A 26460-nucleotide genomic window follows, 5' to 3' on the forward strand; every position below is an offset into this window, starting at 1 on the left:
AGGACAATCTTATCTCATATCTTATGTTACTAGTATTGAACCGACACTTCCTGGTTAATGTCTACATCTCACGTTTGTCCCTGAAGAACCTGTTGAGCAAAGAAAAGTTGATGATACAAAATGTATTTATGGACAGAGAATTAATTTCCGTAAAAAGCCACACGATCGTTTTGTGACTAATCACTTTGCCCGAAAGCAAATGTGTTTGTGGTATCCCTTGTGTTCTCTCTGGGCCAAGGTGACACGAATTAATCCTTTTGTTAAAAAATGTTTATAGATTATTTATGGATTATCGTTACCATTAATCAAATAAGACAATAGTAAAATCATTTTTCCCTTTAATTGCTACTGTCATGCGTTTCGTCATTTCTTTTGTTGTTTTGAACATGAAATAAATAAACAAACAAGTCGTCGTTCCTTTTTTTTTTTGTCCTTTTTTTGCTCAAACGATTGAATGTAAGGTTGAGCTAACACTAGTTAGCGACATAGCTAACAATTGGTTCAAAGGTCCTTTGATGTTAATTTAATTTCCTTAAACCAATAAATCAATAATATAACCCTGATTCTGAGAACTAATAAAAAACTGGACTATGATGGTAGTTCAAGCTCAAATCTACACATCGCCACATCGTTGGATGACAAGGTAACACATCTGTCTATTCAACATAAATATCTACGAAGACTGAATACAGCATCCAGAGACACATACAAGAATTTATATTTATTAATTTATATCGCTATGAAAAATGGTTTGTCTTTGGAGGTTTTTTACCTACAGAGGTCGATGCGCTCAACAAAGGATAATTACAGTACATGTGTCAGTACCCCTAATATAAATCTTTGGTGTTTAAAAACTTTAAGCAATATTTTAAACATATTTACTGAGTATAGTTGCAAATATAAATATGGAATTGTGCTTATTTCTTAACCCTTGTGTTGTCTCTGGGTCAAGATGAACGACCCCCCTGGCTTCCAGAACTACATATGCAGTGGTGGAGGTCGTTCACCTTGACCCAGGAGACAAGACAAGGGATACCACAAACACATTTAACTTTTACGATCAGTTTAACAACAGAAGTTTTATCTTCCTTTGGGTGTATTTTAACCAAGTTAGGTCGTCAAATTTGCCACAGAGAGTTGAATTTAACAGGATAAAGACAAAGATTGATTTTTCTACCGGAATCCAACATGTTTTATTGTAACTTTATTTACAATATCCTATTAAGATCTGTTTTTTAAAATCAAAAGCAACAGAAGGCAGGTCAAGAAACTGGCTTCTCTGTGTATTCTATGATCACAGCTCCACACTGTGACAAAAAAGAGCCGAGAAAGTATTACAACAATGTGTTGTTGTTTCTGGACGTGTTGACAGCTCACTCCGGCAGAGACAGTGGAATTTTTTACGAACAGCCCATAACGTTCTTTGATTCCTATCTCGCAAGGAAACATATTTCTACTCTCAGGAGACTACGAGGAGTTGCAGGTTCATTCAAAAAGTTTTTGTAAATACTCTGAACTGAACCTAAAGAACCGTTCCAATCCATCAAAGTAAACAACTTTACTATCTCCATATATTCCGCTGTCGCTTAATCTTGTCCGACAGGTTTTCCCGGAGCCGGTGAGTGAGTGAGTGAGGGAGGAGGAGGAGGAGGAGACGAGAAGGAGGAGGCGTTCCTTAGGATACCATCAGAGAAAAGACGCTATAAGAAGAATGATACAAACACAGACGCAGGAGTCTACACAGCTTCTTTAAGTCAAGAGGAACCTTAAAGTCAGATGATGAATAGGGTGCGAGGGCGGACGTCACCGTGGAGCCGTGCGTGACCAACATTCATCTACCACGAAAAGGTCAGTGTGTTTGTTAAAATATCTGAGTAATTATTGACTTTAGGGTTTCTCTTCGAGGTGAAAAAATATGTTGCCATCGGGAGTGAATTTATTCTTGACTCTAGTTCATTGTAAATGAGTAAAATTGAGGTTTAAAACTAGAAGAAACTTGTGGTAGTCTTTCAAGAGCAGTGCAGTGGAGCTGTAGTGTTTGCCAACCTCTTGAGCAAACACATGCTAATCGTAGAAACTTGACTTTTACGCAGTATTTTTGGATAATCGCGGAGTAAGAATGACAAGGCAGGTGAATTCCTGAGTGCAACTTCCTGCTCTCGCTGAACTCCCCTGGTAATCTCTCTGCAGCTTCTGAGTGACCAGAAGGACCCACGCCTCCAGACAACATGAGCGAGGACCGAGGCCGGCATGGACAGAGGCAAGGCGACCCGCCGCCGCCCAACGTCAAACCCAAGCTGGTCCCCAAGGACGGCAAGGGCGAGCAGATCAAGAAGGAGAAGTCGGTGAAAGTCAGGAGGTCCCGGAGCACCGGGTCGGAAGGTCGGGGCGACCGGGGTCGGAGGCGGGAGCGCTCGGGGCGACGCCACGGGGACCGGAGTCGCCGTGGGAGGAGCGAGGAGACCCGGCGGCGAGACCGGACGGAGAGCGCCAAGAAGCGCCCGGAGGACGACGTGGAGGAGACGGAGTGCGCCATCTGCTTCTGCTCGTACGACAACATCTTCAAGACGCCGAAGCTGCTGGCGTGCGGGCACACCTTCTGCCTGGAGTGCCTGGCTCGCATCAACGTCACCTCGCCCGAGCTAAAGACGCTATCCTGCCCCGTGTGCAGGGAGGTGACCGAGCTCCCCCACGGCCAGGACCTGCCCCGTCTGGGCAACAACGAGGACATCATCGGGAAGCTCCCCCCCGAGATGCAGAGGGCGCTCTCCATCCGTTTCCAACGCAGCAAAGGGAAACTGGTCCTCAAGAATCCTCCTCCGACCAGTCCGAACAAGTCCAACGTTATCTCCCTGCCCCACAAGAACCAGGAGATCCAGTCGCCGGCAGGGGGTCAGGCCATCGATCAAATGGAGCAAGGGATCGCCCCGACGACCGTGCTGAACGTGGGCCGGCCTCCGAACCCGGTGAGGGGTCGCCTGCGCCGGCTGTTCCGATCCGACCAGTGCTACTACGCCGTGGTGGCGTCGGTCATCGCCATCACCGTGGCGCTGATGCTGGTGGGGATCCTGGCTTTCGTGATCATACCCACCGTGGGTTCGAGACCCATCCGTCCCAACAACAACACGACGTTACCCGCCACGATCACCTCAGGACCCTGACCCGGTGTTTTTCTCGTAAGCTCCATGAAGGATACCCAGAAGCACTGGAAGAGACGTTTTTTCAAAACAAGGACGACAACATATTTCGATTGAAGCGAGACGAAGGGTTACACGTGAAGGAAGCAGGACTTGTTTATCCCGTTTGGTTCCATAGCTGTCGAAATAAAGCGTCTCAAGCTGCACTAGCTTCTAAGCTGCATCCCGATGAACCAAAGACGAATGTACATATCCACAAATACTGTATTTTTGTAAATGTCTAATTTATAGTTATCCATTAAAGCTATTTTCTCATATCACAAGGCTTCTCTCTCACTATAGTGTGATGGTGGTTAAAGACACCATTGTTCTCCGAAACCTGCATATTTCCGCCTGACATTTGATCACCTCCAGTGTTGTAAACAGTGCAGCCTTGTGGAGGCACTATCTGTTTGTTTTTTCACCGCTCTGACGCCCGGCAAACCAGTTAAGCGGTTTATATTTTTGGTATGTTTTCCTTGGACGCTCGCCGTAGTGTCATCTGTTGCTTTGAGAGCATTGTTCGTGGAAACTATGTCATAAGTCAATTATTGACCTAGTTTAAGCCTATTTATTGTAACTTCAAATCAGGTGTTCATCCATAGGCAGGTATTTTAAATGTTTTAAACATGTATATAATTAAAATAGTGAATATATACCACATAATTGTAAAAACATAAGCAGCAAAAATTGAGATTTAGAATTTTAGTACCAAATTGTATTCAAAATGAAACAGTGTCTTAAAAATATTTTTTTTTACGACCAACCGTTTTTTCAAATATAGATAATATATCTGTTAATTGAGTGAAATACTATTGAAATATAAGTTCTCCTAAAGCTTATAAATACAGCAACTACAACAACAACTTATAAAACACTCCCGACTTCCGGTAAACCGAAAAATAAACAAAGAAAAAACTAAACAAAAATTTACCTGGAAATAAAACTCAAGCTTTGTTGCATTTCTGAATTTCTAACTTGTTACCAAGTCAATCTAAAACAATGTCAAATGTGAAATTACATCACATTTAGCTGATTTTATGTTTTGTTTTGTATTATATTGTATGCTGCGTTTCATGAAGGTTTGTTTGTAATCGGAGCAGAAGTCATACAAGTTCAAGACGAGCTCTTCCAGAATACAGACAGAAATGCAGACAACATGTTCAACATTATATTCTATTATATAAAATCTATATAATAAAACTATCATACAACATTAACTAACAAAACCTGCTTTGCAGAGAAACATAATATAAAGTCATAACATTAAATAACAATACATTAAGCCACTAAATTGCAATATTTTTTATTTTACTTAATGGAAAATGCTAAATAATAAAAGTAATTAAATATATATATTTATATCCATTTTTATTCTAATAGTGAAAGTTGAAATTTTTACAAAGCAATTCTAAATTTGTTCAGAAGTGTTCAGTGAGGGACAAATTCCTAAATATAACCTCAGGTCATGCACATTGTCAAAGTCAAATTTAGGTGAAGGTCTGTTGCATCATCCTTCAGGTTTAAGGTTGACTGACGATGACAGCCTTGAATGTATGTTATGTATCTCACACGTACATTCAGTGACATTTCTCTGATTTATGACCAAAGCAAAAATTGTTCACATTCATCAGTTGGAAGATATAATCAGACAAAGTGGAATCAGGTCTGACTGTACTAAAGGTACATAAGTATTTATGTATATTTAAACACAATTATAATGCTCTAGTTTCAAACAAACAGGGTTTTTTCATGTTCTTTTCCTCACATGACTAGCTAATCTGAAGAGGATAGTGATAAATAAAGTCAATCAGGAAGTCTCTGATAACATCATCATCTCAACTGCAGTATCAACTGCAGTTTTCCCGGACCAGTCCAGGGGTTGTAAAATCCATCGCTGCAACATTAGCTCTAAAGAAGTAAGGACTCAGGGCGGCGCCAAACCTTTGGATGCCATTCGACTGAATACCTCTAACCTCTAAAGAAAAAACTTTCGGTATCTGTCAGAACAGATACTTCCTGTTGTCAATGAAACAAAACAGGTGTAACCAACAGCTACTCAAACTATTCTACAGGTATAACACACTTTAAAAATGTCAGTTTTAAATATAGATATATTAAATTACTATAGAGACAGATTTAAATGTAATATTTAAAATTCTAAAAACAAAATGGAATCATATTATGTTGACCCCAACGTCACTTCTTTAACGTGGCTATAGAAACGTTTGTGAAAAAAACTAATATCTCCGAAAGATGTTGAAATTTACAAAAGATGCTGTTGGAACATTATTATTAAGTTTAAATACTCTAAGTCCGTTGAGCCAAATGCCAAAAAGCGATAGATATTGTCAACTACAAGGCTAAATAACTTTGATATAAAGCTGATTAATGAACAGAAAATATTCCTAAAATACTTTTAAAAATACAGAGTAAACCATAATATTACTGTGAATGATCTTAAAATGTACCAATAAAGTTGATATAAATCATGAAGTTTCATTGGTTAGATTCATATATAGCTGTAACAGGAAGCACCAAAATAAACAATGTAATTAGAAAAGAAAAATATGACACTTAACTGGGGGACAAAGATAAAAATGTATGAATTTTTATTTGTTGGATTAATCAGCAGATGTTTCTAGTATCAAAATAAATAGTGTCATTACAAAGAAGAAATAAAACACTTAACTGGAGAAGAAAGATTTGTTTTTAAATTATATAAAGTCAGATTGAAAACTATAGATATATTTGATAGTATATTTCGGAAATGAAGATAATATACCTGTATATATATTTCGTAGGAACTTCCATCACCCATTTATTTGAAGGTTGACTAGCTTGAATAATTACATTATTATCAGGATATTATTAATTAATAGGTAAATGGTCTTATTTGTGTCAGATTTTATATTTGAATCAAACATTAATGTTGTGTTACACGGTGACAAGACACTCCCACTACACGGGCTATTAGAAGCAAATATGGTCCTGGGGACCCCCCACCCTTGTCCCCCCTCCCCTCCACTAATATTCCTAGACATTATGAGACCGTCCGATCCACGACCCCCAAAAGTCACTGGACGACGATGGCGTCCGCTCCCTCTGGCTCAGCATTGACCGCCGTTCTTCGGTGTCGCGGGAACATGTGGTCCGGGAACACGGCGGGAAAGAGGTCTTCGTCCGCGGGGTACAGACCCGCTGAACGGGGTCAGGCGCCTCCATGGGGGGTGTTTCTCCACCCAGAGAGAGTCGTGGCGAGAAGAAGGTTTGAACTGGAAGGAATCGATCAGTCAAGGACACGATCGAAGGAATATTTACGACGCGAGCAGCCAGTTGGCGGGGAATTTACGCGCCATCTGGCGCGAAAAAGTTTCCGCGGATCTGATAGTCGCCCGAGCTTCATCCGGGTCACGTATCACCCACGCGTCAGTGCGGTAGAAGTTGATCAGGAAAATAACAATACAGTATTCAGGTGTTTCGGTTCATGGTTCGTGTCCAGGGGTTGGTCCACTCTCAGGGACACCTGTTTGTCTCTGACGACGCGGATTTCTGACGTCATGTTGCGCAAGCTTGCAGGGTTTGGATTGCCCAGCAGATGGCGTCCTTACATTTCACAGGGACACAATGAGAGCCCAAACCCCTTAACACAAGTAAGTACACACATTTACTTTACAGGCATGTTTTTTTTTTTCAACTATAACTCAAACCTACATATTTCTCTTGTTGTTGTTTTTTTTACAGTCGACAAAACAATCTCACAGAGACAGTAACTTCTCCAAGAACCAACGAGGACTGAAGGACGCAGAGGAAACATCGGATTGAGTCCAAACACAACAGTGTTACGAGATTATTTATTGACCTAAACTTCGCAATACTTTTTTGAACTTTGGACGACAGGAGAATGGGGGCTAAAGAACACTTTCTGTCTAGATAAATCAACTTGAACAATCTGTACAAGGCTGAGCAACGTTTTAGGTTTGACACAAAACTAAAACTTACAGCTCTTATTGTACAATAAACCAGAGGATACATATTAAATGCATTGTTTACATACATGCAACTGTAAATGACATGGTTATATACGAGAAATGTATGCACACGTCCCCTTAAAAATGGCCATATCAAGTTAAACCAAGTCCTCATTGGAGCTTCTCTTTTTTTCTTTTTACAAAATAGTCCATGTATCTGTGGACACGGACAAAACATTGTAATTTGTAGTAACACTATTGTTGATTTGTCGTTTTGAATGAACCCAAATAAACGAGTTTGCAACCTGTGTTTAAAAATAAATGAATAAAAATGAAATAAAAGCAAAGCTTTTGCAGAGATATCTTGGAATAAAGTTACTTTTGTAAACATAAGTAAAGCTAATGCAAATGTATTTATCATTTAAATATCTTACCACGATACAAAAGTAAAGCGATCAAGTTCTTTTTTTATGGTTAAAACCGGTCATCGCACCAATTGAAAATATCAAATATTACTCGAATGATATCGCGTAAACAATTTGACTAATTTAATTCTTAACTTTATTAACTGTTGCTTTAATACTGCCTTAGTTTATTTATTTGTCCGGTAAAGGACTTACTTAACTTTTTTTTTTTTTTTTTAAATAATCTATAATTTAAGTTACCATAATCCTGTTCTTTCACACATTTTTTTTTTTAAAACGGCTCTGATATTATTTAAAATGAAGCATTATTGGTTACACTTTTTATGGTTAAACCAGTCATTGCAACACACCATCTCTCTTTGTTGACATTGGAGAATGACCATTTCATGACGAAATATATTTTTTAAATAATAGTTTCTCAAAATATTTCACAGGTAATGTTTGTCCGATAAATAAAAAATTACTTGTACACATTCAAATGACTTTTAATATTATTGTGTAGAGGGAAAAAAAGGTGTCGTGTGGGAGGCGCAACTTCCGGTTTCGCCTCTTTACCGGAAGCGGTCGTGTTACTTTCTCCCTTGTTGGAGTCACAGTAACTCGAACAAACTCCACTTCTGCTTCAAACAGCCGGTAAACGCGACGTAAGGTTAGTAACGTCACTCTTACCCTTCGTCGCCCACCCAGACGGTCGGACTCGAGATGGAAAGGAGTTTCCTGTGCCGGAGTAAGTTCTACTTTGTACACGGTTCTTCCTTCAAGATACAGTATTTACATGCCGTGGTGAGGACGTCGGACCAGAAGCGCGCCTGACGAAAAAGAATCGTTTATTTAACTCATTTAAAAAAAGTGTCTTCAGGTTGTGTTTGTCAAGGGAGCTACAGTTGACTCTGATGATTCATCCTTAGAGTCACTTCCCAACACAACAACACTACACGAATGTCATTTTTAAATGTGTTGTTTAATCCTTTTTTTTTCTTCTTTCTATTTCAGATTGAAAAGAAGACATTCCCAAAAAAAACTGCCACAATATGATATCAGTCATATCCCCTCCTCAAAGTTGGACAATGATCTCGGCCTGACTTGATCACCATCAGACTTTTTTCCATGTCCTGTTTGTGATGACAAACACAGAATCTTATCCGGATCTGGTTCCCCATTGCCTGCGACGCCCACTGGTTAGAAAATCTCATGTCACCGCCGCCCTTCAAGTGCTGGGCCATGCTTCGCAAGAAAGGATCCGCCGTCGTCTGCGGCGTGGTCCTGTTCGTCGTGTGGAACGGCGTGCTGGTCCATCTGCTGTGGAGCCGGCCGCCCGCCGACGACGGCCTGGACAAGAGGGATCTGGCCGACGGGCCTTACAACGAGGTGGTCGGGGACGTGCTCCGCATGGCGAGCGCCTTCGAGTCGGAGCTTGAAATGCAGAGGAAAATCCTTCTCCAGATCAAGAGCTACCAGGCGCTGGTGGGACCGTCGTTCAACAGAAGGAGAGCGAAGATCGTCTTCCCTCAACTGCCGGTCATACCCGTCCTGGTCATCGCCTGCAACAGGGTCACGGTGCGACGCTGTTTGGACAAACTCATACTGCATCGACCTTCGCCGGAGCATTACCCAATCATCGTGAGCCAGGACTGCGGCCACGCGGAGACGGCCGAGGTGATCGGCTCGTACGGGAAGCAGGTCGTCCACCTGAGGCAGCCGGACCTGTCGGACATCGCCGTGCGGAAAGAGCACAAGAAGTTCCAGGGCTACTATAAGATCTCCAGGCACTACCGTTGGGCCCTGAACCAAGTGTTCAAGAACTTTTCCTCCGTCGTCATTGTTGAGGATGATCTGGAGGTAGTTGATTTTTGACTAAAAAGTGCTGAGAACTTTGTTGATACTTAAAAGTTACCCTTGTCTTTGAGGGAAAAACAAACGGTGAAGTTTGAATCAGATTGAACTTAGTTCACAAGTGAAATTTACTCAGGGGCCACATTATATACAGGGTCTGTTGTGAGGGGCCATACTGTATATAAAGAAGAGAAAAGTAAAACAAAGTAATACAATTACTTACCCAACTAATAAAAAACGCAATAGTTACATTTAAAAACTACTAATGAATAATAGAAATATATACAAAATAAAATTTGGTGTATTTACCTGGCCTTATGTAGGAACTTATTGGCCCCCGAGAACCAGGTTTCATTTAAGGTGTTTATTGTGGCGTAAATTGAATAATAATGAGGAAGTGTACATACTGTGTTCTCAGTGTTATCTTGATCTTTTAAGTATATATTTTATTGAGGTATTGTTTTGATTGTTTAAGCGCTTTGTGACCCTGGTCTGGAAAAGCGCTCTATAAATATAAATGACTTACTTACTCACTTAACAATAACTTATGTTTATTGGAACAATGTTTGATATGAACATTTTTTATTATTTAAAAATTCTGATGCTAATTATTAATTTTTCTTATCTCTCCCTCCAGGTGGCGCCAGACTTCTTTGAGTATTTCACAGCGGTTCTTCCTCTACTGAAATCAGACAAAAGTCTCTGGTGTGCGTCGGCCTGGAACGACAATGGCAGAGATGGATACGTGGATCCCGGCAAGGCGGACCTGCTCTACCGGACGGACTTCTTCCCCGGGCTGGGCTGGATGCTCCTGAAGGAGGCGTGGGAGGAGCTGGAGCCCAAGTGGCCCGCCTCCTTCTGGGACGACTGGATGCGGCAGCCGGAGCAGAGGCGGGGTCGCGCCTGCCTACGCCCGGAGGTCTCGCGGACCATCACCTTCGGCCGCCAGGGAGTGAGCTTGGGTCAGTTTTTTGACAGATACTTGCGCTACATCAAGCTCAACACTCATTTCGTGCCTTTCACGAAGCTCGATCTCAGCTACTTGAAGCAGGAAAAGTACATTGAACGTTTCGAGAAGGAAGTTTACAGCGCTCCGCTGGTTACATATGAAGAAGTCAAGAACGGGAAACTACAAGGATCGGGGCCTTTTCGCCTTCAGTATTCCACTAAGGACGGTTTTAAAGTGCTCGCTAAGAACATCGGGGTCATGGATGACCTTAAGTCCGGGGTTCCTCGGACGGGATACAGAGGAATCGTTAGTTATTTTTCGAGAGGGCAGAGAATATTTATCGCCCCTCCTCCGGGATGGAGTGGATACGATTCCAGCTGGAGCTGAATCATCCGAGAGACACTTCTACGCCAAAGATTTAATCAATATTCCCATTTTGATCGTCCCGTCTTTAATGCAGGAGTTATTGCCAACACCGCTCAGGTCCTACTGTGATTTCAACAAAGAAAAAAAATGATGTAAAGCAATAATTTTGTCAAACAAAACTGCTGAAATGGATCATATCTATTTTTTTTCTTTTTAATCAAACATTTCTAAAAAATCAGTGCCACAAGATTGATTAAAAACTCTTCGTATATATTTGCAATATTTGGGGTGTACAGTATGTGTCTGGTACTAATGTGAGAAACAATCTGTGGTGTGTTGTTACAATCTTTTACTGTCGGTCATTGGTGGAAGTGGGATCATCCTGAACATGCCTTAATGTGTGACTGTGTTTCGTCTGTCCATTCCTCACTGTTGTTTGTTCTAGATTATATTGCAATTCACAGCATTTCTGATTGTATTTTTGTGAATAAAACTAATTTCAACAATGAATAGTGGTTCTCCTAGAAACCCAGCCAGAACACTCCAGTGCTTGTTCCTCTAAATGAGAAAGATATTTTGAAAAATGAATTGTACCTATTGTAAACACATTACCTAGTACAATTTACTTATTTATAACTAAGTATTTTCGTATAAAAATTTGTGAAAATTATTGTATATTTGTTCGGGTATAAATATGCTCTTAATCAAAAGTATTTTTCTTCCCAAATTTGGGACATTTAAGTAGTCAAAGCAGTTGAAAAAATATTAAAATATACATTAAACAAATATAAAAAAAACAATTTCCCGAAAGAGACCTCCTGAGAGATCAATTAAGTTCTTCCTAAACATGTTTAAAAAATAACAAATAACCTTAATAAATAAAACTACCATCACATAAATAAAATAATAATAAAAACATACAATAATTTAACTAAAATCACAAAATAAACAGCCCAAAGTCAACAATTTTCGATCTATAGGTGTGTCAAAATAAACTATAATTTTTTAAAATAAATATAAACGAACTCACATTTAGTAAAGACATTTATAAGTTGTTGAATCAGCGGACATACCACTAAAATGTATTTTAACAAAAACTTCTAGTTGGGCCCTCAGATTCTGATAATAAAAATAATAATACAATAATAATATGATAATATGTTTTCTATTAAATAACGAATATTAGTACTTTAACTGTCAAGCATCTGTAAACATGAAAGGTATCACTTATGATGCGTTTAAGTTAAACAAAGGCCCTATTAAAACAAGGACACGAACAATAACTCAAATAAGACACAGTAGAAATATTAAGAAAATACTCTTAATTTGAAAAAATCCCAAATCTACGGAACCCACGGTGGTTCAAACAACGTGTTGCGCGTTCCTCTCCGCGAGCGCTCCTGTGTTTACTTGTCATGATGGTGTGAGGCGGCTGCAGCTAGCTAGCTAGCCTAGCTGAACTTACCCATGAGCTCGGCGTATTTGCGGGGAAGCGAACCTCTGCGTGCGGAGGGGCTTTAGTGATGGACCCCCCACCCCCCTCTCACTGCTGACTTACAACGTCTCGGAAGGTGTAGCCATGTCGTCACGCCGGGTCGCCGTTTTAAAATGCTAGCGACGCTAGCGTGCTAAGCTACATGCTAAGCTACATGCCATAGCCTGTGCGGTTCGTGTTTCGAGGCGATTCGATATGGAAGGACGCGAACTCTGGAGCAACCGTTAGGGAACCTGAAACTAAAACACGCTCCTCTTCCTCTAACAGATAAATAACTTCATTTAATGAAGTGAGACACTTGTCGCAGTTTTAAAAAAAGAAAAAAAAGGCGTTGCTAGCGAAAACTCCTGGCCCTGACATGGAGCAGGTGCTCCGCGAGAGCCCCGCCGGTTCCGGGGAGTCCGATGCGGGGGACTGGAGGGAGGTCATCCCCGGGGAGGGCGACGAGGTCAAGGCTGTTGAAACCGGAGCGAGACGACTGTCGGTTCAAGAAGATCCACACGTCGAGGGGGAAATGGTGAAGGAGAACATCTCGGTGGAAGAGACGCAAAGTCCCTATGAAGAGGAGCTGGACCCCCGAATTCAGGTAAATTGAATAAATTTGAGTTATTTTATGTGCGTGTGTCATCAGCTGACCATATGGATATAGATCTATAGATTAGTATTAACTTTAAAATGCATTTGTTTTGTATTGTAAGTTAACTATACGTTTTTATTTAAAGGAACTTGTTTTGCAGGCCTTGACTGATCGACCAAAGATAAGCATTGGTTAAAAAACATGTACAGTTACGTGAAGCAAAATGTATTTATTTAAAAAGAAATTGAATACTGATAATGAATAAAATATGATACAGCTTGTTTTTTGACAATACATGAGTATATCCTGTTTTATCGTTGATGAAGCATCAGAATACTGGTTGTTACGTGCACAAAGCAGTGGAAATGGTAAAAAGAAATGTTTTGTTTCTATAAGTACCTTTTGTTGGAAAGGAAAGGTCTGTACTTAAACTAAGCTCACACGGTATTAATACATAGTGTACCAGTGAGGTTAGAATACAAAGTAATTCAATGAATTTTCCGGTATTTTCTGCATTATGCTGTAACCGATCTTATTTACTTTCAATGCACATTTCACAATCCAAAAAATTTAAAAATAAAAGGGGCGACTGTTACTGAACTCTCAAATTTTGGGAATTATCTGTACTTCAGAAAATGTGTACCTTCATCAACATCTCCTATAACTGAGCTTTTCTTGTCCCTCAAACGAAGGTGATATTTCTCAACTCAAAGGGCAACTAATGTGTTGATTCAAGTGTGTCTTAAATAGATCTTGGACTCCATTTTACTCATCAGTATATGTATGTTTGTACAAAACTCTCTTCATTGAAATATTTACATTGTGCTTAATTAAATTCTTCTAGTGGAGAAATTGCGTTTACTTCAACCCCGCTCTGCTTTGATTGGTCAAACATTGAGGTTTGTCACCAATAATCGATAACGAAATTCTTCACCTCCAAGGGACTCGTTGTATAAACAAAGCAGGGCGGGACTACAGCTGGCTGAAGGAGGAGTTAACCCATTATTACATCATAATGGGCTCTCGTAACCCCTCGTTTGACATTTCAGACGGAGGCGAACTTTATAAAGTAATAACTTCAAAACCTAGTCATGATGAGAGAGACTTCAACAGTTGAAACATGGGAATAATTCAGGAGAGTTGAGTTTTCACATTAGTTGCCCTTTTAATGAAGCACAAATGAATGGCACCGTTCATGTCAAATTGACCCTGAACGCTAAAAAACCCATTGCTGTGATTCCTCCCTCATGATTCATAATAAACGGCTGATAAACTGCTCTTGGGAATTTTCTAACGGCTTCTAAGTAAGGCGGGCAATAAGAGCATTATGACATCATCACCATCGAAATGACCTTAATAATCTGATTCTTTTTAAAGCTGTTTTCTACATAAGTACATTAGCAGTTTTTTTTGTTACATTGTTAAAACAATGTATTTTATTGATGCATTTCTGCTTCAACAGTATTTTCCAAATCTAGTTTGGACGAGCAGACAAGGACTCATTAAGATTTTAAATTTCTCCGCCTATTACTTCCCACGTTCGTTCCAGATTGCACAGTAATTAGAGCCCATCTGTCTGAGGGGCTTTAATTAATAAGACAATAAAGCTACAACTTTATTGTTTCTCCAGGAGGAATTGGAGCACCTGAACGAAGCCAGCGTGGAAATCAACAAATTGGAACTCCAGTTGAATGTAAGTTACACATTTGATCCTAATTCACATTAAAAAAAACACAGAAAATATTACTTTGAATGTATTATTATTCCTTTATACAAGATGCTTTAAACGGATGGCTTTGTATTTTCAGCTAATTGAAAAATAAGTATCAATTAAAATTGTTGCCTAAGGATGAAATTAAGTATTTCTTAATTAATAGGGGATGATTAAACCACTTAATTTGTAGTTGTACCTCTGGTTTATTACTGACATGCAAGTGCTATTGCCAGGAAATAAATCTTAAAATACGTTTCTAACCTCCAGGATGCCAGATCTGGATATCGTAAAATTCTGACAGAGTCGGCGAGGAAGCTGAACGCCCAGAGTTCTCAACTTGGAAGCTGCATAGAGAAAGCAAGACCGTATTACGAAGCACGTCGCCTGGCCAAAGAGGTGCCTGTTGTTTTGTTGTCTCTCTTATTATCATGTATCACAATTAAACATTCTAATGCAATGATACGGGTTTTAATAAGTGAGAACATGATTCGTTTTTATTAGGGCTGCACGATATTGTAAATGAGCGCGATATTCGATATCGGTGTCTTATATTCCGATATTGATATTAATGCGATATTTGTTTCTTTTGCCTAAAAATGTAGCCGCGTGCACACGCGAGTACTGCAGTGGGGGTCCGTGGCTTTAGATAAGGAAAACGATGCCATATTTCCCTTCGTTTATTTACGCGCTACGCTCAGTTTCAAGGGACTTGCATCGGTTTCCCGCGAAACTGAGTGACATCAGAGAGGAGACGCCGGCATGTCGCGTATCACCAGATCAATAATAAATCCCACCTCCTTGTACACGCACACATAACAGTTTATAAATGACCTGACGCTAACAACTTAGCTCATCAGCATGCGGGGAAGACGGACAGGTTTACACTTGTTTGGAAGTACCGCGATCTTATAAGAACGCTGAATACAACTGAGACGAGAAGTTCTTACAATATGTTGCTTTAGCAAAGGGTGTTTAAAGAGATGAGTGACTGGATTACTATCGTCTGAGTAGATCATAAGTTAGTCCTACTTACGCCATAGCAACCGAGTCTGGCAAGCTGCGCCGCACAGCTCACAGACAGACGGAGACGTAAACGACAACAAGACATAGAAGTACAAATTGCTACTTCTTTATTTCCAGTACTTTCTGAAATAATTGAATTAAAAAAAAACGATTTAGCATTTTATGTTTTTACTTAGTTGAGCAATGTAAATATATATTTGAAACCACATCCTAAAGATATTTCCTTTTTCCTGCATCAAATGAAATTATCTTTATTGAATTTGTCTCCTAATATGTACTTTTAATTTCATTATATTGCTACTACTGGTTTCTTTTCTTTCCAAGCCTTTTCATTTCTTACAATGTTTTCTTTTCCATGATCTCACTTTCTGTTTACTCGAGTTATTGACTTCATTTCTGGCCGTCAGAGCGACCCTAGAAAGGATTCACAAGTCTTTGTCTAAACCAAATCTCTGTACAAGAGCTGATTTAATAATAGATTTGCTGAATTAAATCATGACTTTATTGATTTTAAGGCCACGCACATTCATGCTACGAATCACACCAGGACGTCACGCGAAGTCGTTTAGAACAGAGCGGCGTGTTATCGAGACGGATTTTTTAATGAAACATGGATGATACAAGTATGCGTCTCTGAAATGTTCTCGTCCCTCCAGGCTCAGCAAGAGACTCAGAAGGCGGCGCTGAGCTACGAGCGAGCAGTTTCTATGCACACAGCTGCCAGGGAGATGGTCTACGTGGCGGAGCAGGGCCTGATGGCTGATGGCAAGAACACTCTGGATCCCACTTGGCAAGAGATGCTCAATCACGCCACTGCCAAGGTAACGTCCTGAAGACAAAAACAAGGTGGCGGTGACTCAGACGGCGGATGCGTCAAGTAGTTTCAAAAAGTACAAAATAATGTTTTAAAGGAGAAAAGTGGGCTGAAGTCTCATAAATAAATCATAAGCGCTGTCCAGTTTTTTTTTCCCAACAATGGTGTGTTTTTCCATCTTGATCGCAGGTGAACGAAGCCGAGGAAGAGCGACTCCGCAGCGAGCGAGAGCACATGCGAGTCACCCACGCCTGTCAGGAGGCTGAGGCTCGGGTTCAGACGCAGCAGAAGTCTCTGAAAAGAGCCATCGTGAAATCCAAACCATACTTCGAACTCAAGGCGCAGTTTAATCACATACTGGAGGTAAATGCAACAACACCAAACCTCACCTGTGTGGATGAGTTCTGATCTTTGACAAGTGCCTTTAAATTGCTGATTCATGATGTTCATCTCAGTTCCATCAGAAACTTGAGTTCTTTCAAATGATTGAATTCAATTATTTCTATATTGAAAGTTTGAACATGTTTTATTAAAAAAAGGTAACATTTAATAATAATTTAAATAAAAAACAAAAACTATTCAATTTTTTCAAATTAATTCATTTTGTTTCACATATTAAAATTCCAATAATTACAACATATCATTTATTTTATTTCAATATTCTTTCATTTTTATTTTATATTTATATTATTTAAAAGGCAACACATTAAAATGAGTGAATATGAAAAAAGGGTATTTATTAATTATTTTAATTAGAATATCAAACCCTGTGTGTAAAAAAAAAAAAAGAATAAAGAACCTTCAAATTAAATAATATTGAAGTATTACCTTTTTTCCCTCTTTTTAAATATTAGATTTTGTTAAATGAAATTATTTAAATAAATCCAAAACAAACAAATTCGACCTTTCAATATTTAAATTATAGTATTCAATTATTCAAAATAATAATAAAATGCTTAAAAACAACAACATTTCACTGAATTTAATTTCTTTTTTAAATTATTTAACATCCTGATGGCACTGATATACTTCCATATTCATCCAAGGCCAGTCAATTTTCTTTTTATTCACTTCTCTTGGCGCCAGAATAAATCCAGTTTTCTGATTATTCATATATTGAATCGCAATTAAGAAATAAAAAACGAATTACGGATCATTAATTGTAACTCATCAACAGAAGCGTCTTGGGAGTGGAAGACAATGAGCCATGACGGCACTTGTCTGAGCGACATTGTGATGGATAAATTACATTGGATATCACGAGCGAATCGTCTCCTCAACAATAAATACTTTCAAGTGGCTTTAAGCACTTTTTTGAACTGTAATCACAACTTGTATGTTGTGAGATAAAGTATATCAGTCACACCAAACCTGGGCAAGAACTTGTCTTAGTCAGGTCCAACTTCGTGCAAACATTATATACAGGCTGTATAGTCTGAAGAGCCTTTAAATGATGACGAGAAACCATCCTGGGTACGAGTGGCGTCTCCTTAAGAGTCGTTCTGTTGATCCATGAGCCACCGGGGACTTTAGAAGTTGAGCGTAAAGTGGAATCTAGTGATGTGACATAGATTGAGAACGACACGTCGATAGCATATCATGAGCTGAGGAAGCTGAGAAAGGGAACTTTAAACTAATGCAGCAACTGTGTTTAATAATTAATGGATAAATAAGGTCCATCAGCGTTTATATTCATTTTTATTTTGGTGATTACAATTAAGGACATGGAGATAAGTACTTCTTGTTTAGTATTATTTATTCTATTTAGCTATCTCTATTTATATCTATAAATATATGTTAGTGTGACTGCCGGATAAGAGTAGAAATTCCAGCGGTACATCTAGTGACTTTTATTTTTCAATTGTTTCAAATAAAAAACGTTATTTGATAACGTTTATTTCAACTCGACATTACATATGAGGTTCCAACCCTCTCGGTAAGGGTGTTGAGAACAGCTTGCATAATGCTTTGCCGCCCAGCCAACCAATTGCAGGACACAAATAACTTTTGACATGGAAACATAGACGTAGAATTTAAATCCAGTAAACTTAATAGAGCAGTGTGTAGAAAAGGTGTCATGGGAGTTCACTGTTTTGATGGCACTATAAGTAAAGTGGGTGCATTAATTTGTGCCTCACACTAAGTTCTGATGATGTGGAAGTTAATCCACGATACAATGAAGTTTTTAACCTTTTGCTTTCCTCCCAAATACTTTCTTTCTTTTGCCTGATGTTCATCTTTTAGACCGACTCGCACATGTTCGTTTCCAACATGAGCAAAAACAAACTTCGCTTTCTAAGCAAAAATGTTTTCGACTATTTCCAAGACCCAAATTTGAGATCTCTGTTACCCGAGTATCTATACTGGAAGAAAAAAAGGCTAAAATAACTTAATTAATGTTTCACATTTCGTCTCAAAGGTCATCTTGCTGGTAAAACTGTGTGACTGGCAGATTCATAAAAGAGCTACTCATGCTTGGAGAAAGAAAAAAAAAAAAAAAGGCCTGAGATATGACTCATAGATCTGCTAAAGGTCACTTGTCTGATATTGTTCAGTTTGGCATTAAATCAATGTTGAAATGGATGCTGGAAAAAAAAGGGCCTTCGTCCTCTGTGTGACTGCAGGAGCACAAGGCGGAAGTGCTGCAGCTGGAGCAGAGCGTAGCCAAAGTCAAGACCCGGTACTCCATAGCCCTGAGGAACCTGGAGCAGATCAGCGAGCAGATCCACGCCCAGAGGGCCGTAGGGGGGCGACTCCTGGTCTGCGCCGCCCGGAGCCCCCCGGTCGGCGCCGAGTCGGACGCCGGCGTCCGGGAAGAGGGCGGGGCCTGCGGCGGCGGCGGGCCGAGGAAAGATGGGGCGGGCGCCCCGAACCACCTGGTGGAGAGGTACAAGGATAAGGAGAGCGAGCGAGAGCGGGCGGCGTCGGATTCCCTCTCGGTCATCAGCCTGCAGACCATCGCCTCCGACCTGGAGAAGTACGACTCCATCGAGCACCTCGGCGATCTCAGCGACGTGGGCAGCGTGACGGGGGACGACGGGGATCGGGGCGCGGCGGACCGGAGGGACCACCGGCTAATGGAAGCGACCACCAAAGACCGCAAGCAGCTGTTCTTCAAGCAGCACCACCGCAGCTTCAGCTTGTGATCCTCCCCCGCCCCGGTCACCGGTAGAGCACGAGGAACACAACCACCATGAGTTAAGAGTCGTCAGTAAGTCTATGTGTTGTCGATCCTGATATCGATCACGATAGTAACGGACACCATTTTGAGTCAAAAGCATTGGGATCAAATAATGAGATATTACCTGAATAATCTAGATATTATTTCATAAATAATCAAGTTCAAAGGCTTATTTTGCCCATAAATCTAAATGAATATCCTCATATTTAAACCTTAAAAATGGCACCGAGTGGTGGTTCTTGAACGATCCCGTAATGGATTAAAAAACTATCCACAATTAAGTCCTTAATTGTTAAAATGGTGTCTCGATAGATGGTCTTCCTCGCCGACCGACGACGTTTAGCTCGTCCGTGCACTTGCAACACGCAGCACAGTTCAAAAGTTTTCACCTGAAACCGTTCAAAGTTTGCCGCTTGAAAGGGGGAACATTTGGCTCCTGACGGATCGATTCATCGGGGACTAGCGTCGGGCCGTGCGATCTGTGAATATAGTTTGCTCAAAAGTGGAGGGAAAATATGACGAAGACGGTTCTCTCGGTGCGAAAAAAAACCATTTCATTTTTATTCGCTCACGACGAGCGTTCCGACGTATTGAAGCACAAAGAGAGAAACGCATCTTTTGAGAATTCCTTACAAGCATCGCTCGTTGAGAATGATGAAGCACCTGAAGCGCATGCATGTGATGTTTGTGGCTCGTTGTTCGGTGCAAGTGGACACTTAATCGCTTCCATGGCTGTAGAGAGAGGTCGCGAGAATGTAATGGGGTCGAAAAACCGGTGCTTTCAGGTTTGCAATAGAAACTATTATGAGGATTTGGATGATATTTACTCATATTTAACGATACTTCCAATAAAAAGTAACATTTGCTATTATGTGTTGCATTGGAAACTTCATGCTGGAAAAGATTTCTCTCTCAGAGCGGAATGAAAATTTGCTAAGGATTGAGTTTTAAACGATAAAACCTTTTGTCAAATTCACTTGAAATGTCACTCGCTTTACCCTTGAGGACACTTTTCTTTCTAAACCTCTTCAACTGAACAAAAGTTTGTGCACCTGGAGATATGTTGGCGTTAAACACACCAATTTACCTATTTTTTAAGTCATGAAAGTGCATCGAGTGAAAAAAAAACACAGCCGCGTTTCTTATTCAGGTAAACAGGATGCACTTTGGAGCGTAACACTGAGGAGGCATTAATGTTAGCTATTTTGTATTTTCTGTATATCGTTTACATGTTAACAATTGAACATCTCTGGCAGCGATGATTTTATTAATATCTTGTTGTTGTTTTTTTTAATCTTCCCTGTCGTGGTTCGATGTGTGCCTCGCCACAGAACAAATTATTTAAAGTTTTAAATAGTTTAAAACGAATCCGTAGTTCTGAATAGAACAGTTTTTGAAGAGCCTTTGTGTTTCTTTAGTTTCAGTGAGTGTCAAGTCGTACTTAATACTCTTCTTTTTTTTTTTTAAATTAATTTTGCATTGTGTGTTTTGCTTGTGCAAGACTGCATAATCTGTAAATGTGTGTAAGTATGATAAAGCTAGAACAATATTCAGATGTACAGTTTTTTGTGTTTTCTGCTGATTGTGTTCACCCTCAAACGTGTAGTGCTTCAGAGAACCTCCATCTATTCACTCTCCTGACCTTTTTCGAGCGTCAATGTAACTCAACATTTTTCTGTCGATACGGTAATCAATAAACTGGCATACCTCTTGACACGTCCATTGATCAGATTTTTATTTAATGTTTTCTGATTTACACTAGGGGGGGGGAAACGCCTGTTGAAATAATGTACTTCAGTAGTTTTATGTTACTTTCCATGACCTTGCCAGTGGCTATGAAATGTAGGTCACGGCTCAGAAAACAAGATCACGAAAAGCTATCTTCAGTTGTAGCTCCCGTTTGAAGATTTAGTGTATTCTTCTCTCTTTGATGCAAAAGTGTGGTTTCTGAAGCAGATTTCTTTCCTGTGAAAATTAAAGTGGGAAAAACTGATGAGAAATTAATAGGGGTTGTGTATTAGAAAGAATCTGGTGTAGGGATGAGTATCATAATACTTACGATACTCGGAATGAATGATGGTATATTTGCAGTATTGTCCGAGTACTTGAGTCTGGGTTACAGACCACGTGACTCTAGCTATAGTCGTAACCGCTGGTATACATTTTGAAACCAAAATATAATCAAACATCAGCTTTAAAAGCTGCATGAGTCGACTGTATCCCCTTGTCCTCAGTCATCGCCCCGATTTCATTTTAGATTATCATTGCGACAGAGCGTTAAAGCAGCTCTATGTGTTGTTTTTTTTTTAAGTTGAGCGACGCCAGTGGACTAAAGTTAAGTGTTAAGCCCGGCAGGAGACCACATTTCCCATGAGCACTAAATGTCGCAAAAGTTGCCATGTCCCGGTTTGCAGCAGTTGGACTCATTTTCTGTTTCCAGACTTCCATTGATGAATGAAGGATGGATATCGATGAGGTAATGAAATATGATATGCGTTATGCTGGCTTTGTAAATAACTTAACTTTAACTTTGTTGTTTTTACCGTAAATCGCCCCCGCCCCTCCCCCACTACAACCAGCGCCATATGTAGCATGTTCACACCATCCCCAAGAACTTTTTACAGTGAAAATAAAAATCAAACATGGTCACGGTATACGAGTCATTCAACTAGTTTTAAGTTGATGTGTTACATCACAAGTTTTTTTTAGTACAAAAATATTAAGGTACCCAAAACTACACAGAGCTGCTTTAATATTTGCATGTTATCTATAAATAAAAATTGAAATTTAATTGTATAAACTCTTTATTGGAATGTAAACCATAAAATAATTATTATATATGATTTGAAAGGAAAAATAAACTGTGTATATTGATACAGATGCGTTGATATTTTCTAAGACCCCTAGAAATGTTTTTGGCATCATAGTTCCCACACTTCGGGGTCACAATTCGGGGACATTAAGTGTGAAACTTGGAGCACTTTGGACCGGTCCTGTTCCAGTCCAGTTTGTCAAGCTTACAGATGGAGGAGTACTTATGTCTTCTACATTTTCAATAATTCAAAACACATAAATATGAAGCGAGGATCTCAGAATAGATGCAGAACAGCAGCAGCAGGGAGAAGAAGAAGAAGAAGAAAGAAAGGAAAAAAAATGGTGGACTTGGTGAGCGATCTGCTGCTTGGATGACCGACAAAAAAAAAAACGAGTGGAATTCTTTGGAGCTTTTAAGCTTCTCCTGATCTCTTGAGTCTCAGCTCAGCCATGAAGTGCGAGAACAACAACAACAACCACCCGTTAAAAAACCTGCATCTGTGGCGCCGCAACATCCCGCTTGTAAATGAATCAAACGGTTATTTAAAATAATATATATATATATATGGTCGTTCCAGAACCGTTTAATCGAGGGGGGGGAGATAAGCCTGAGGGGGGGAGGGATGTTACGCACGGTGCGTCTCCATCATGACGTCGGGTTCTGAGCTCCAGATCGCGGGGAGGGAGAGAGGAAAGAGGAGGGGACTCGCTGGCGATCGTCGTTTTTTTTTGGGGGAAAAAAAAAAGAAAAGGGATGCGTTTGTATATAGTGCATGTATGTGTCGCGGGGGGGGATTTTATTTTTTAACGGATTATTCCCTCGTTTCCTCGCAGAAAGACGACGAGACCAGGATGAGAGACATTTTGTTTATGTAGAGAAAAAAAAAATCCTGTTTACGCACGGAGCAGCTTGCACATCTAACAGCCATATTTAAAAAAAAAAAAAAAAAATAGAGCCATAAGAAGAAGAAAAAAAAAATGCACATTTCTACCAAATATTAAAAGCACCGGACTAGAGTTCCGACCCGGAGGATCCACTGTTACCACGGAAGGAGCACCGTAACTAAACAGTAGGTGCACATGCTAACTGCTAAATGCTACTGCACTTGTAATGTAACACCTTCTGCCTTAATGTGTACAAATATCATTTTACTGAGCTATGTTTGGAACTACTATTGGATCTTGATATGTTTTTATTTTATTATTATTATTGATTTAATTATTTTAAATTTACATGGTGGTCATAGTGTTTTTTTTTTTTAAAAGGGTTGGTTCAAATAGGTGAACATGGTTGTGTGTGGGGTGTGTGTGTGTAGTGGGGGGGGGCAACGATCGGCCTTTTTTTCTCAGCAGGCCGTCGTGCCCCCCCCACAACCACCACATCCCACCCCACCACATCATGAGCCGATGACAAGTCGGTACCGGCAGCATACGGTTGGTGGCAGCCTCACTATGACCCTCACGTCTCCATCGTTCAGACTCAGTCGTGCTTGAAATACAACATATGGCTCCATCAGCACCAGAGTGATGTTCAAACCCGTGAGAACCTGCAGGAAAGATGATGCTTTTTTATGATCAACTACAGGGATGTTTTGGGGAAGATGATGGGAGTGCTGTCCGTGGTGCTGAAACCCTAATTGAATTTAAAGCTTGAGGCTAGTTGATACCCTCCCTTCCTCCGTCCCTCCATCCCTTCCTCCCCTTCCCTCCTTCTGTCTTCCATCCATCCCATTGCGGTGCTGATGGAGTTTTTCGACGTTCACTCTCACGCTTTCATCTGGCTCGGTGTGCGAGCGAGATTGCCGCTATTAATGACTCCTGCTGGGCTGTTCCTTTCTTTCTTTCTTTCTTTCTTTCTTTCTTTTCTTTCGCGCTACGCCCGGCGTCTTACCTCCCGCACGCACTCTCGCCGGTGAACTCTAAAAATACGCTGGATATTTGCTAATGAAGCAGAGTTTTCGTCTATCTTCACGCCATCTGCTTCTCTTTACTTTGGCGGTGCCCTTCACACACACACACACACACACACACACACACACACACACACACACACACACACACACACACACACACACACACACACACACACACACACAAAGCTCCACGTTTTTTGGTCCGAGATATGGTTGTTGACTCGAGTGTTTCGGAGACACAGGGATGGCTAAAAGTTTTCGTTTACATTGTTTGATTTAATTTTCATGTCATAATGGCAGGCGTGTGTATCGGCAAGACTCTTGTTATGCAACACGATACAGGGACAACGACGTATTGCAATACGTTGCGATACTGTAGGAACTGGGGGTCTGAAAAGAATATCCAAACCGGGATGTATTGTCATATTATTGTGCAGTATAGAACGTTTTCTTTTCAAAAATACTTTTGCTTATATTTTACAATTTTTACAAATTCACTTGCAAATATTCACGGTGTTCATTTTTTTGTGTTGCAATTATACTCCTGGAAACTAAAAAGAAATTCCCATGAAATCCAGGCAAAAACTGAGGATGAGAGGATACAGTCGACAGGGGCAATGATACGACATATTGCAATACGTTACGATACTGTAGGAACCAAGGGTGTGAAAAGAATATCCAAACCTGGATGTATTGTGATATTATTGTGCTGTATAGAACGTTTTTCTTTTCAAAAATACTTTTGTTTATGTTTAATTTTTAATCATACTTCTTTTAAAGCTTATATTTTACAATATTACACTTCACTTATAAATATTCACGGTGTTCATATTTTTTGTGTTGTAATTATACTCCTGGAAACGAAAAATAAATTCCCACGAAATCCCGGCAAAAACTGAGGATGAGAGGATACAGTCGCCTTTAGCAGCTTTTAAAGCTAATAAAAATGATAATATTGGGTTTATTTTAAATAATTTAGTTTAAAAAAACTTCATATTAAACACACAATGCTGTTAAAATGCTTAGCATCAGATTACTCTGTATTTGTACTTGCACAAGAGAAGAAATACAAGTGAAATCAAGTGAATGTTTGCATGTTGATTGTTATATAATGCATTGACATGGTGCTGTTGTATATCAATATGGTATTGTAAGAAAAGAAATCGCAATATTTAAGTGTATTGATTCTTTTTTAAACCCTTTTCTTTTAGATCAATTGATTCCTACATTACAACATGGGCTTCTTGTTCTATATATTTCACTGGTTTATTAAACTAGCCATGGGGAGAGAGATGGTATCGTTCGTGACACGGGTTTGTAGTCGATAACAAACAGGAGAGCAAAGACTCTCTCTCTCGGTGGTTCAGCCAGATTTGACCAGATGGAGAAGGTTTCTTTCGACAGAAGCGAGGCCAAGTATTGGTCGGTCTGTCGCTCATGGAAATACGAAAAACCAACAAAGCCATCAAGGCTTCAAGATGGTGATTCTTGGACCTCCTAAGCCACGCGTGGTTTCGGGTCAAAAGTATTTTTATCTTGTCGGCTGAATGGTTGACTCAAAACCAAAGTAGATTTATCTTTATGTTGTTGACCTTTGGTATTGGCGTTTAAGATAAGACAAGGGAAAGATTTTGGCCCCCCTGTGCGATTGAGTTTGACACCTCTGACCTTGGCTACCTTAGAAAGCGCTGACACAGTGAGTACCTCTTCTACGGAGCTAATCTCACTTGACTTTATATATATGTCACAGTACAGATTGGTATCCAGGAGGCTCTGGAATCATACTAGTACAGATTGGAATCCTGCTACTCAACTGGGATCTTAATATTGATGTGGTTTAGGGTTTGGGTTTGATTACGATTCCAAATCAAAATAACATTTTGATCTAATACAAATTCCTACTATTAGAATTGGAGATTGTCCTGGTAGAATTCCCATTTGTACTAGGACAGATTGGAATTCCAATATTCAGATCCCAGTTCAGTAGTAGGATTACAATCTCTCCTAGTAGAGATTGGATTTTACTTGTAGAATCTGGAATCCTACTAGGACAGATTGGAATCTGTACTAGTACTATAACAACCTCTACTAGTAGAAATTGGATTTTACTTGTAGAATCTGGAACCCTCTTAGGAGAGATTGGAATCTGTACTAGTACAATTACAACCTCTACTAGTATGATCTGGAATCCTACTAGTAGAGATTGGAA

At 39.9% G+C, this 26460-nt stretch overlaps 5 protein-coding genes across 5 annotated transcripts in view; all 5 read left to right on the forward strand.

The window, feature by feature from the left end:
* The first annotated feature begins 1706 nt into the window (after positions 1–1706).
* Positions 1707–3454, forward strand: rnf183 (ring finger protein 183). The gene is made up of 2 exons (XM_087812684.1): positions 1707–1848; positions 2191–3454. Exon 2 carries the CDS (start codon positions 2229–2231, stop codon positions 3159–3161), a length of 933 nt encoding a protein of 310 aa, XP_087668810.1. The 5' UTR covers positions 1707–1848; positions 2191–2228; the 3' UTR covers positions 3162–3454.
* Positions 3455–6265: 2811 nt separating this feature from the next.
* Positions 6266–7609, forward strand: LOC148062442 (uncharacterized). The gene is made up of 2 exons (XM_087813150.1): positions 6266–6829; positions 6921–7609. Exons 1-2 carry the CDS (start codon positions 6266–6268, stop codon positions 6999–7001), a joined length of 645 nt encoding a protein of 214 aa, XP_087669276.1. The 3' UTR covers positions 7002–7609.
* Positions 7610–8136: 527 nt separating this feature from the next.
* mgat1a (alpha-1,3-mannosyl-glycoprotein 2-beta-N-acetylglucosaminyltransferase a) lies at positions 8137–11246 on the forward strand. The gene is made up of 3 exons (XM_087778956.1): positions 8137–8299; positions 8566–9411; positions 10043–11246. Exons 2-3 carry the CDS (start codon positions 8764–8766, stop codon positions 10739–10741), a joined length of 1347 nt encoding a protein of 448 aa, XP_087635082.1. The 5' UTR covers positions 8137–8299; positions 8566–8763; the 3' UTR covers positions 10742–11246.
* An 884-nt stretch (positions 11247–12130) lies between these two features.
* On the forward strand, positions 12131–21238 carry sh3bp5la (SH3-binding domain protein 5-like, a). The gene is made up of 6 exons (XM_087779175.1): positions 12131–12801; positions 14423–14485; positions 14774–14902; positions 16186–16350; positions 16533–16706; positions 18968–21238. Exons 1-6 carry the CDS (start codon positions 12574–12576, stop codon positions 19487–19489), a joined length of 1281 nt encoding a protein of 426 aa, XP_087635301.1. The 5' UTR covers positions 12131–12573; the 3' UTR covers positions 19490–21238.
* A 1809-nt stretch (positions 21239–23047) lies between these two features.
* Positions 23048–26460, forward strand: part of gabbr1a (gamma-aminobutyric acid (GABA) B receptor, 1a) — a 123948-nt gene continuing 120535 nt past the window's right edge. The window contains exon 1 of the mRNA XM_087779176.1: positions 23048–23408. The gene's annotated coding sequence lies outside the window, so the exon portion shown is untranslated. The remainder of the gene's footprint in view (positions 23409–26460) is intronic.

Source organism: Callionymus lyra, chromosome 17 (genome assembly GCF_982586985.1).
Source record: "Callionymus lyra chromosome 17, fCalLyr1.hap1.1, whole genome shotgun sequence".
NCBI classification, from domain to species: Eukaryota; Metazoa; Chordata; class Actinopteri; order Syngnathiformes; family Callionymidae; genus Callionymus; species Callionymus lyra.

What these genes read in the sequence shown, in the direction of transcription:
- rnf183 (XM_087812684.1), top strand. Translation starts at nt 2,229, where the DNA reads ATGAGCGAGGACCGAGGCCGGCATGGACAGAGGCAAGGCGACCCGCCG.
- LOC148062442 (XM_087813150.1), top strand. Translation starts at nt 6,266, where the DNA reads ATGGCGTCCGCTCCCTCTGGCTCAGCATTGACCGCCGTTCTTCGGTGT. An exon ending in GCCCAAACCCCTTAACACAA is followed by an intron (nt 6,830 to 6,920) that starts GTAAGTACACAC and finishes TTTTTTTTACAG; the next exon opens with TCGACAAAACAATCTCACAG.
- mgat1a (XM_087778956.1), top strand. Translation starts at nt 8,764, where the DNA reads ATGTCACCGCCGCCCTTCAAGTGCTGGGCCATGCTTCGCAAGAAAGGA. An exon ending in TTGTTGAGGATGATCTGGAG is followed by an intron (nt 9,412 to 10,042) that starts GTAGTTGATTTT and finishes CTCTCCCTCCAG; the next exon opens with GTGGCGCCAGACTTCTTTGA.
- sh3bp5la (XM_087779175.1), top strand. Translation starts at nt 12,574, where the DNA reads ATGGAGCAGGTGCTCCGCGAGAGCCCCGCCGGTTCCGGGGAGTCCGAT. An exon ending in AATTGGAACTCCAGTTGAAT is followed by an intron (nt 14,486 to 14,773) that starts GTAAGTTACACA and finishes TCTAACCTCCAG; the next exon opens with GATGCCAGATCTGGATATCG. An exon ending in AGTTTAATCACATACTGGAG is followed by an intron (nt 16,707 to 18,967) that starts GTAAATGCAACA and finishes GTGTGACTGCAG; the next exon opens with GAGCACAAGGCGGAAGTGCT.